Source organism: Acanthochromis polyacanthus, chromosome 1, assembly GCF_021347895.1.
Source record: "Acanthochromis polyacanthus isolate Apoly-LR-REF ecotype Palm Island chromosome 1, KAUST_Apoly_ChrSc, whole genome shotgun sequence".
NCBI classification, from domain to species: domain Eukaryota; kingdom Metazoa; phylum Chordata; class Actinopteri; family Pomacentridae; genus Acanthochromis; species Acanthochromis polyacanthus.
Window position 1 is genome coordinate 54,873,231 of NC_067113.1, and position 10,918 is coordinate 54,884,148.

The 10,918-nt window shown below is 39.1% G+C and overlaps 1 protein-coding gene across 1 annotated transcript; it reads right to left on the bottom strand.

Moving 5' to 3' along the window:
- Positions 1–9: 9 nt before the first annotated feature.
- Positions 10–10,407, bottom strand: arfgap3 (ADP-ribosylation factor GTPase activating protein 3). Its single transcript, XM_022212569.2, has 16 exons — positions 10,228–10,407; positions 9,415–9,533; positions 7,812–7,884; positions 7,585–7,716; positions 7,303–7,383; positions 6,723–6,816; positions 6,580–6,639; positions 6,435–6,481; positions 6,187–6,338; positions 5,796–5,930; positions 5,559–5,684; positions 4,677–4,829; positions 4,283–4,409; positions 3,938–4,025; positions 2,644–2,768; positions 10–2,542 (listed from the first exon to the last, which is right to left on the bottom strand). Exons 1-16 carry the CDS (start codon positions 10,294–10,296, stop codon positions 2,525–2,527), a joined length of 1,599 nt encoding a protein of 532 aa, XP_022068261.2. The 5' UTR covers positions 10,297–10,407; the 3' UTR covers positions 10–2,524.
- Positions 10,408–10,918: the final 511 nt, after the last annotated feature.

Consider the following 10,918-nt stretch of genomic DNA (forward strand, 5'->3'; position numbering starts at 1 on the left):
ACAGGAGAGTTCAGCCACAAACCTTTTATTTGGCATGTTTTCCAAAATTCCTACCTACATTTTGAGTGTCAAAAATTGTCAAAATTCGATTATCAGTAGCTTCCTATAAATGGTAATTCAAAGTCCTAAACAGCATTGTTCATAGCCGACTATACAGCTATTATTAAACGTCTTTTACTCACGATGTGTATCCTACTAACTACAAGAGCCATGCAAATTACACAAGCCACTATTCTTCTATGTAACATTCAACAATATTCCACAGCAGAAGACACGATCTTACAAACATCAACAAAACTGAAGTTTAACATGGATGCGCAAACTTAGAGGCAACAATTACAGTACGTCCAAGCAAAAGCTGCCACATGCAATTTCTAACAAATTATGTGCAAAAAGATAACTAAAAGACTCCACAATATAGCAACGTTTGGGTGTGCTAATTAAAGATCTTTGGGCTAAGGCATAAAGTGATGGGAGTAAACAAATATTTGGTCATTGGAGGATGTACAGCTCTTACTTTACCCTCTTTTAGTGTTTCAAATCAAACTCCTGAGAGATTTCGACAGTACAGAAATTGCTCAGTAATACTTCATACTGTGGGACGTCTGTCCTTTTAAAAACACTAGTCCCCTAACTGCACAATCGTTTACCAGATGTAGAATTGCTAATATCATGGCAAGCTTTACTGAAATGCTAAAGCATAAGCTGTGTGTTTTAATACCAACACCAGGAGCAGATATCAGCTGCTTCCCTAATGCTATCAAATCCAAATCCCACTCTGGCACCACTCATCATTCTGTTTCTGTTTCATCGCCATCTCCGTTATTTAAAGAAAACACCTTGGCAGTGTGAACTCTGAAGGTTTTAAAGGGACTGTTCACGTTCACTTTTGAAGTGGAAATGAGGCCTAAAAGCTACAAAAAAGGTCTCACCACATCTGGAAATCCTGGCATTTAACAGTCCTTAGAGTGTGCCGTTAGATCATTTATCAAAGGCTACATTTTAGAAATTCACTACAAACATCTACATACAGACTTCAAGAAAATGCAAACCGACACCTCATTAAAGGCACCCCTAAATCCAATAAATCTATATATAGCATCATTGACCATATTCTTCATAGTGTCTAATTATAAACAACTGGACTGAGGAAAAATAATAATTTAACAATTAGTGCAACTGACCTTCATCAAGAAGGTTCATTCTGGTGGAGTTAGGTTGAATCACCAAGAGTTTCTTTTTCAAGGAATAATTTTAGAGATTTATCCTATTTCTATTTTGCTGAGATTTAGCTGAGAAGATGTGACACCCTTCGAATGTTTAAGCTGATATATATAGATCATTTGTGAGTAGTAATAGGCAATCTTGGAAATACAACTTTGTATTTTGTTGGATTGAATAAAGAACATACAATCATTTAATCAGTGAGCTTTAGAGACAGTGGCAGGCACATTTTGTTAGCTTGGCGGGGTTTCTCTTTGATGAGAAGAAGCCTTTGGGAGTAAATTAAACCGCAATAAAACAAAAGTGGTCTATGGGAGACACCGAAAAATTCCTCTATGCAGGAAAACTCTGCTTTGGACGTCAGGCTACACATTTCTGGTCTTTATGCTAAGCTAAGCTAACCAGCTATCCTGACTGACATGAAAGTTGTGTGGATCTTTTCACCTAATTCTCAGCAAGAGCACATTATTATTCCTTTTGTAAAACTCTGTATTTAGCTGCTTCAACGTGTCATCCTGGCTTTTTGTAACTATATCTGCAAGGTCAACAAAAGCTATTTTAAAAAGTTAGCTATTCACAGAATAATGAAGCTTATATGCTAAACAGGCCATCAATCATCAGTTTTTATAACTGATAGTCAATTAAGAAATATATATCTGGTCCCCCAAGGCCTCTTTATCAGCTTTTGGTCCTGTCTGTGGAAGAGCAAACATAAGTGCACTTTGGGGACGGAAAGGACACTTTTAAACCTGCATCAATGTGCACATGAAAAGCACAAAACAACATTACAGATTGCATGTGATGAGCGAGAGTGTGTTGTCCAGTTAAGTAATAACAACAGAATTGTCTCCCCATTTAGGCTTTGATCGCCTCAACAGAATCAAAAGATTTCCTCTTCTTCCAAACACCACAAATCCACTCTGCTACATACATTTTTCTAAATATTTAAACCTCCAAACCTCAAAGCAAACTAAGCAATATAATGTAAACTAAATATTCTTCATGACTGTACTATATACAGAAATCTCTCTTCAAGACGTCTACAGGAGGAAATAATTCCACTGAAAATATTGTGCTTTGCTCCTTTTGATTTGACTCTAGCATCTGTTAAGTATATACATTATCTAAACTAGATGTAGATACAGACAGAGTAATTTCGGGGTAAATATTGCAGACTGGCTTGTCACACTGATCTTTGTTTTTCTGTCTCTCCCAAGATGAGCTCCCATCACTCATTGAAACTGTGATTTAATTCTGTTAAACAGAGCACGACTACAGATCCAACAGGAGACATTGGGATTCAGGAGCCGTAGTGATCCTAAAAAAAAACAAAAAAAAACACAGACATACATTATAAGAACTAGTATTCAAGCAAGATGTAGATATGCATGATATTGTTTCATAAGATGTGTGACTGACCTGAATCGAGCTAACTACACCGCTGGCCATGACCGACAGTTTTCCTGCGACTGAGCGAACTCCAAGTTTGAGCTGCGACATGTCAGGAGCGCTGGGCAGCACATCGGTCAGACGGTAGGAACTCGCTGTGGGAACAAGACCAAGAGTCGTATAGACAAGTCGATTGTGTGACAAGTTTCATCATTTTTTTATGCATTTAGGATTTTCTCTTTAGTACTAATAGAACGCAGCAGTAGTCAAGAAGACCCTATTGTGGCAGTGATGTGCAGACAGTTTGACCCCATCATCAAGAAAAACACATTTAACTGAAACCTGTAATTACACAAACACTATTAATGGAAGCTGATAATGTATGCATGGCTAGTGATTTTTATTTATTTTATAAACTGGAATCCTTCCTTTGAATGCTGAGTTTCTTTGTTATCTTTTCTTGGATATCTACTAGGCTTTTCCCACCATAGACTCCATCATGCTGTAGCCTCCTCTGCCTCATCATACAGCTGCTCCTCACGTTAGCTTTGGCAAACTAATCAATGCTGATTGAAGTAAAACTTTTGCTATCAGTGCACCAGCGTGGGAATGTCTCCACAAACACCAGATACATAGGAGGTACACTGAAAAATACAGAGATTTATCTGACAGCTTAAATCAGCATTGTGTGAACTAGTTTGGACTGAAATGAAACAGAGGGAAATATCCAATTAAAGAGGCCAGTTAACAAGATGTACCGAAAACAAAGATTGTACAGTGTTTGAATGTAAACAAAGCATGCGAGGATGACCACACAGCTTATAACAGGAGGTCAGAATCAGGCGGTAATCAAACTTTGGGGAGAACGATGACGCACGTAGGGCAGGGTGAAGAATTTTATTTACGTTCATGTTTTCTTCTCCATCTTCAGTTGACCTCGAGACCAGCTCGGTTTGTTGTTGGCGACTGTGAGGTGTGTGCATTCTAGATAACAAACCCTGCTCCAGTTTTCCTTCTCTTAAATGTGCTTTGATTATTGGGTGTTAGGAGTAATTCGGGGAGTCTGGTAGTCCGATTAAAAATTCACCACAGTAGTATCTTAAAAGGCATTTATCACATTGAAGCAATCTTTTTTTGCATCATAAACAGTTTGTTTGTGACTTTACACAAATGCAAGAAAGCTCCACAGAAAAAAATAATTTACAGCAACATTAGCAAAATGTCCTTGCATGAGATTCAACATTTATTTATCTTTCTCTATTATTAAAAACTGAAGTGTACATGACAGTTGTCTTTGCAAAGGGAAAATGTAGACGTGTCTTACCGGGCTGCTTCTTTGGATCATCAAACAGGTCTGCTGAACTTATAGCAGCGCTCCCAGAAAATCTCTCCAGCCGTGTCTTTGCCTCATACTATAAAAGAGAAAAGTAGAAAATATACTTTTAAGTTTCAGTGAAAACATATCCTTCATCTTGGTAAATTAATTTTAAGTTGAGGAATAAAACTGCAAGCAGCGTACTTTTCCCAGGTTTTCCAGCATCACCAATATTACTGCATGAATATGAAAACCTATGATAATCATCTACAATCATCACATGCTGTATACAGGTCGACTTTAATCATGCAGAAGATAACATACACAGTATAGGATACAACTCTTACTGTGTACCTCAGAGTTGTCCTGTTTTCCAAAGTACATGTCAGATGAGATGGCTTTGACTTCATTTCCAAACTTTTTCCGAGCTTCTCCTGTGTCTGAGACGGGTACTGGTTCTGGTTTCCTTCTGGATGTGGGCCTGAAAACAGAAAATCATTGCAAATAAAAACAGTGTGTGGAGATTCTCAGTCGTCCAAGTCAAGGTAATCTTAAATAGTATGGAATTATTGAACAACAGAATGAGACCATAAGAAGAAAATCATCAAATCATCTCGTTATAACAGTGTGGATAAATTACAACTCCAAGCTGCCTTGTGTTGAATGTTCCAGTGCAAAAACCTTCAGGTTCTATATTCTCAAGCAACAACACTGAGCTCCTGAGAACTATAATTAATACAAATCCTACCTGTCATCAAGTGAAGAGATGGTGGAGGACAAGTAGAAGTCCGGCTCTGGCTTCTTGCTGTCTTTCATCCAACCTCCTCCATCAAGCCCTTCACTCCACCGTGAAGAGAAACTATCTGAGGTTTCTGTTTGATCCTCAAACCGAGACAGGACCCTAAAGGAAGAAGCAGTTTACAATAATGCGCTAACATTACTCTCGTGCTTTTCGGGGCTTTTCAAGCATTAAAATAATTCAGATGTAGTACAGAAACGCGACAACACAGTAAGAATTATGACATTAATTCAGAATCCATGTTTAAAACATTGTAAAAAGAACAAGATAAACAGAAAAATGACATACAAGGCACAAACATTGAAGAATTTGAAAGGTTGGATTCGTATCCATTGTACAACTCCATTGGGGAGCTGTCTAACAAACTATCTTCAGTTTGGTTTGAATAAGTCTGGTTACAACAGAGCCTTGATGTCACTCTAAGACACTTGTCAAGTTAAAAAGTGCTTACACAAATTCTTGATTTGAGTTTTTCCTGTTTGTGTTTACTGCATTTTGCATGAAGTTAGCAGTTAAATAAAAATATTCATGTCTTTTTTTTTTTAAATATCCTCCCTTGACTTTAGGAAAACTTCTACAAGACTACATTTAATACTCAACTGCAGAATATTCTATGTTATTTTTTCTGTAACATACAAAAACTTGCAGTAGAGATTATTTTATGTTAATTATGGATGTGCAAGGGTGTTAGTTACCAGTCAACACAAATAATGGCATTAACAAGGATACAAATAAACATCAAAGACATAAGAATCAATAATACAACTGCAATATTAATTATATTAGCTATATACATTTAGAACACAAGATTTTAACTTTTCTTCATCTGACCTAGAGCTGAAGGACCCTTCATCCTCCTCTTCCTCCGTAAATCGTCGTCCTTTGCTGGTCTTTGCTCCGAGTGGACTTTCCTGCTGGATGATGTGCATGTCGGACATCACAGAGTGAGAAACTCCACTACAGAGACAATCAGAAAATGAAGCAAAATGAGAGCAAGACTCAGAGAAATGAAAACTATTTCTTAAATCAACTAGAGGCTTTTATTAGTGTTCATTTTTGCCATCGTACCTCCTGATGCCCAGACCCATGCCCAGCCTCTCTGCCTGCTCCCTCTTCTTCCCCTCCAGTCCCTTCATCAACTTCTGCTCCTCAAGTTTTCTCTGCTGCTCAAGATCTTTATAGGCCAGTCGCATGGAGGGAGTGCTGAGGGAGAGAAGAAAAGCAGAACAGACAGAAAAAAAATCCAGTAACAGGTGAGCCAAATGCAGCAGATGGGACATGTACTGATGATGTTCAAAGCCGCCTTCTGCTGAGATAAAGAATTCATGACTATAAACAGACTGAAAGCTGCTCTATGATCTCCTTGTAAAGGATGCAAAGTGACTCCCTCTTTTGGAGATCAAGCGATTACTACATGAAAGATTAAGACTGAACATTTAAGAACAGTAACTCCTCTCACATGGACTCCTCAGGTTGAATATTCTTCTTGGCAGCAGCAGAGTTCTCTTGTTTCTCTCTGAGCTTGTCAGCAGCCTGAGCTTTCTTCTCCAGCTCTGAGAAACTCCGGCTGCTCACCTTCTGAGCGCCCAGACCGCCCTTCTTCGAGGCCAGCTACAAACAGACACACTTTAAGAATTCCTGCATCCAGTCACAGATACACATTAGTATACACAGAGTTGTTTTTTTTAAATACTGCTTTCTACATACTGTTTTCTTGGCACCTGCTGGTTTCTTCTTGAGAAGAGAGGAGGGCTCTGGAAAAAGTGAAGGACAGTAAAGCTACATCTCCCAAAGAATTGATTGAGACAGAATTCAATTAAGGCAGAGAATCCTAGACATGAAGAACACAAACCTGGATTTGCTTTTGGAGACACACTGAGCATTTCCACACTAGGTCCCTCCTCTAAATTACCTGAAAATGGAGTGTATGCAAACGTGGTGAGCCACAAAACTGCTTCAAGTGTCAACATGCTCCAGTTTTTATCAGCAACATACCATTTTGGTCTTCGTCTTTTTCCGTGGTCGAAGGATTCTCTGATGTGGACGAGCTGAGACTCATTTTAGCCATGTTCAAATTCTCAGGAGGAGTCTGGTCATTGCACAGACACACGCAGTCACTTCATGAGTATTTAGACCTTTACAACTCTTCCAGATCAATCAACAAGGTACAACACTATTCTCTTACAGCTCTTCATGTGTAATAACATCATGCAAATCACAGTGTTTTTCTGCCAATAACATTTTTGGACTGCAACAACAGAACTGTGGGTAGATTATCCTCAATATCATGTGTGTATGTATGTAAATGTATCATGTCACATGTATACATATCTACAAGTAAACTCAGCATATCATAACTGTACTTATCCAAATGTTAATTTTACTGTGTCATAATGTATTTATTCATTTATAATTTCATCATTATAATTCTTGTGCTTCTTTCTGCCTTATCTGTATCCAGCTGCTGCAACGTGAATTACCCCAGTGACGGATCAAAAACATTTATCTTATCTTATCTTATAAAGGCAGTTATGTGGATAATAAAAATCACACCTAGGTGAGCACACTCCTGTACCTGTGAATGCAGACTGAAGAAATCCACCTGTTTGTCGTCTGGTGATGTCGGAGAGAGAGGAGCCTGACTGTCAAGCCACAACTGTGGAGGAGAAGAGCAGTAAAACTAATTTAACGACCCGAGCGCTTGCAGATGTGTTTTAGGAGAGTGTGATAAGACAAGGTGTAACACAGGAAGTCAGAGTTTGCTTCGCTGTCTGCTTCAGCATTTTCAAATTCTCTGGAGCAAGCTACAAGTGTTTTTTGTTTTGATTTTTACAATAAACGATAATGTTTGCATTACCTCAGTGCCGTGGCGTTTGGTCGCTTGTGTGGCTAAAGTCTTTATCTTCTCTCTATACAGCTGGGCAGCCCGGCTGTTGTACTTGGCATTGGCAGCACTGGTTGTGCACCCATGTTGGCTGAAAAATGTGATCTGCCAAAGAAAGGTCAGAAGAGACACAGAAATGCAAACAGGAATCATCAATTTAATGATGATAGCGGGCTGATATTTTGTCCTCAGGTACTCACAGCACTGGCGTTGCCTCCAACTTGCATACATCTTAGCTGGAACCATGACCAATTAAAATCCAGCTCAGTGGACCTGTAGATCATAACAACGTCAAGGTTTAAAGAATATGTGATTGGACAAGGACAAAGCACACACCCCAGCGCTTGACAACTGAGGGCATTTGTGTTTTCAGCAGCAAAGAAATATCCTGAAGGTCAGATATTTTGATTTTTTGAAAGTGATAGACAACATGTGTTTTACTAACTATCAGGGGTCAGGTGACACTGGAAGCGAAATTATTAGGTTGGCAGGTATTTTCAGACTAAAGTCAGAGTTTCAGGGTCACAAAGGTGGTTCTCTTTGAACCTGTCAGATCACCATGGTACTTAAACTGTTGAGCAGTAATGTGCAGCTGTCTATTAAACATAAGTGGCTGCATGAATCGGTTCTATAAATATATTAATGAACGTGTACTGGTTTTCCACCAGCATTCCTGTCTTGCATCATTTCAAGAAGCAGCACTTTCTTCCATCACAATGGTTGTTTTAATTGTTCTCCATTACAACAACCTGTTGATTGAAGCACGCGATCATTTTGTTTTGTGTGGAAGAAGAGTCACATGAAGCGTTAAATGCTGACTGTGGTTTTAGTTTTTTGTCCAGGCGACTTACACAAAGAAAACCCAGCTATGTTAAATTCGCTTCGTAATATAGCCCTCTGGTCATTCCAGATGCTCCTTTCTCGGGGCAGCGTTTTACAGGTCCTACTGGTAGATCCGGAGGCGTTCTAGGCCAGATGAGATATGTAATCCATCTGGTGAGGTTTGCCCCAGTGTCTCCTTGAAAGCTTGAAAGGAAGGCGTCCAGGATGACAACCTAATCAGATGTGTAATCAACCTCACGAAAGAGCAGCAACTCTACTCTCGAAGCTCCTTCCGGATATCTGAGCTCCTTACCCAATCTCCAAGGCTCTCTAAAGAGGGGAATAGGGAGAATGAAGCCCCCTCCTGGAGAAGGACCAGGAACTAAGCTTAACAATGAGCACCTGATAGCCAAGACTTCATTCCCAGCCTGAAGAAGTGAAACTGAACCATAACTCAGTCAGCCAAACACTTAGTAGGATGGAGATTGAGGACGTAGGGGTGGGCAGCTACATATGCTGACCCCTGGCATCACAGACTAACTCCTGAAGCATAGAGCGTCACCTCTGTTGTGTTTTTTTATTACTAAATTATTGTAATTCATGAAACTGTTGCCTCCAACAAGGAGCTATTCCTCATTTGCAGATGGGGAACACATTACTTCAGTGTTGATTTCTCGATTGGCTGCCATATTACATGAAATTTGAATTTATTATTTGTCAGACGACCCGCTGAGTGACTTAAAATATGTAAAATTGGTGCGAGTCTAATATATCCCCCAAGAGCTTTGTGAACTAATATCCGTCACCAAAATACACTTTTCATTTCTTTATTTTGTTTCACTTGTTTTACATTAATACAATGTATTTTTGTATGTTAGTTGTTTTGTTTAAATTTAGTTGTTTTTGAGTTTGTTAGAATCCTAGCTGTTTCTGCTAGATGCCTTTTCTTGTAAAACATACAATATACAAGTTGTGGCTTACCTGATGAAGGACAGGTGCACCCCCAGAGACCTGTGTGTCCCCGAACAATCTATACAGAGAAATACTCCATAGGTGATGCTGGCCCAGCTGGGGTTTTTAGCTGCACAGTCAAAGCAAACCTAAGAGACAGACATGCAAGAATAAACCATTTTCTCAGCGTATATATATACACATAAGGTAATTGACATTTTAATACATGGTCTTCCAGCTGCCTCCTGTTTCAAACCACAAACCCAAAATCAATAGAATAGACGTGGAAGCCAACAGAGTAAATCGTGTTTGTCAGAGTAAAACAACAGCTGTGAGGGTTTGAAGTGCAGCATAATGATAATGCTGCTGATTCAAACAGCTGTTGATGAACTGGTTGGAATTTCGCAATGAAATTAACTAAAACTAGCACAGCAGCCAGCTGTAAGCACTTCTTTATCACTGAGGCCGTCTGCACTGCTGTCTGACATTATTCTGAACGGACCAAAGGCCTTAAAACTGAGCCTAAACAAACATGGCTAATGTAAACTGTCAAACTGGAGCTAGCTAGGCTGTCAGCCTCATGGCTAACGTCACGTCTGCTGAACAGTTTCTAAGTTTTTTGACAGTTTATTCTCCCAGAAATGTCACCAGGGCACTATTCACGACTTTTATAACACATTTTACACGAGCCTGACTTATTTTCAACATGGCACGTACTAGAAAATGGTAAAAATGAAGCTGGTGAATTGAAGCCAGCCTTGTCGTTTCACAAAGTGCGACGTGTCAGATATTTAGTTCAGCTGACTTCCTTGTTAAAGACAGTCCGCCGTTTATTAAACTCACCTTGTTCGTAGGAACCGAGCGGAGTCGCTTGAAAATAGCAGAAATGTCCTGCTTGCTGGGTTCTGCCATTGTTCTACCTGTTGGTAATAATACCTGGACGGTGGTTAAAGGTCTAACATCAAAAACAGCTCCGTGTTTTTCCTCAATAATAACCGACTGCGACACGTCAGTGGCAGAACATCATGGTCGGGCTCTGATTGGCTGAAAATGCCCCGTGGTTATGTTATTGTAGCAAAGGCTTCTGGGTAATGGAGTTTGTCAATACCTGCAGGTCCAACTGAGTGGGCGCAAGAGGTATCCTGTATGGAAAGGAAAGCTATTCAACTAAACACATTTTCTTTATTTTTTAATTAATGTAGACAGCTTAATCTATACATATTTTATGAAATGTGCCATAAAACTCTGCTTAATATGCAGCTTCATCTGTCTTAAGTCAATGTATAAACACATTTTGTTCAATTTTTTATCAGCTTTGAATGTGTTTTGTCACCCCACTTTTGTTAAAATATGTTACCTATGTTTGCTTAACTGCATCCAATAAATGTGAAAAAAGTTGTTTGTTTGTTTTTTAAAAATCCCACCTCAAAAATGTGTGGAATAGACACAAGAGCTGATTCTGGGATAATGTTAAATGTATTACTGTGTTAGTATGGCAACACATATATTTGAAGGACCTGTGTATAAGATTTAG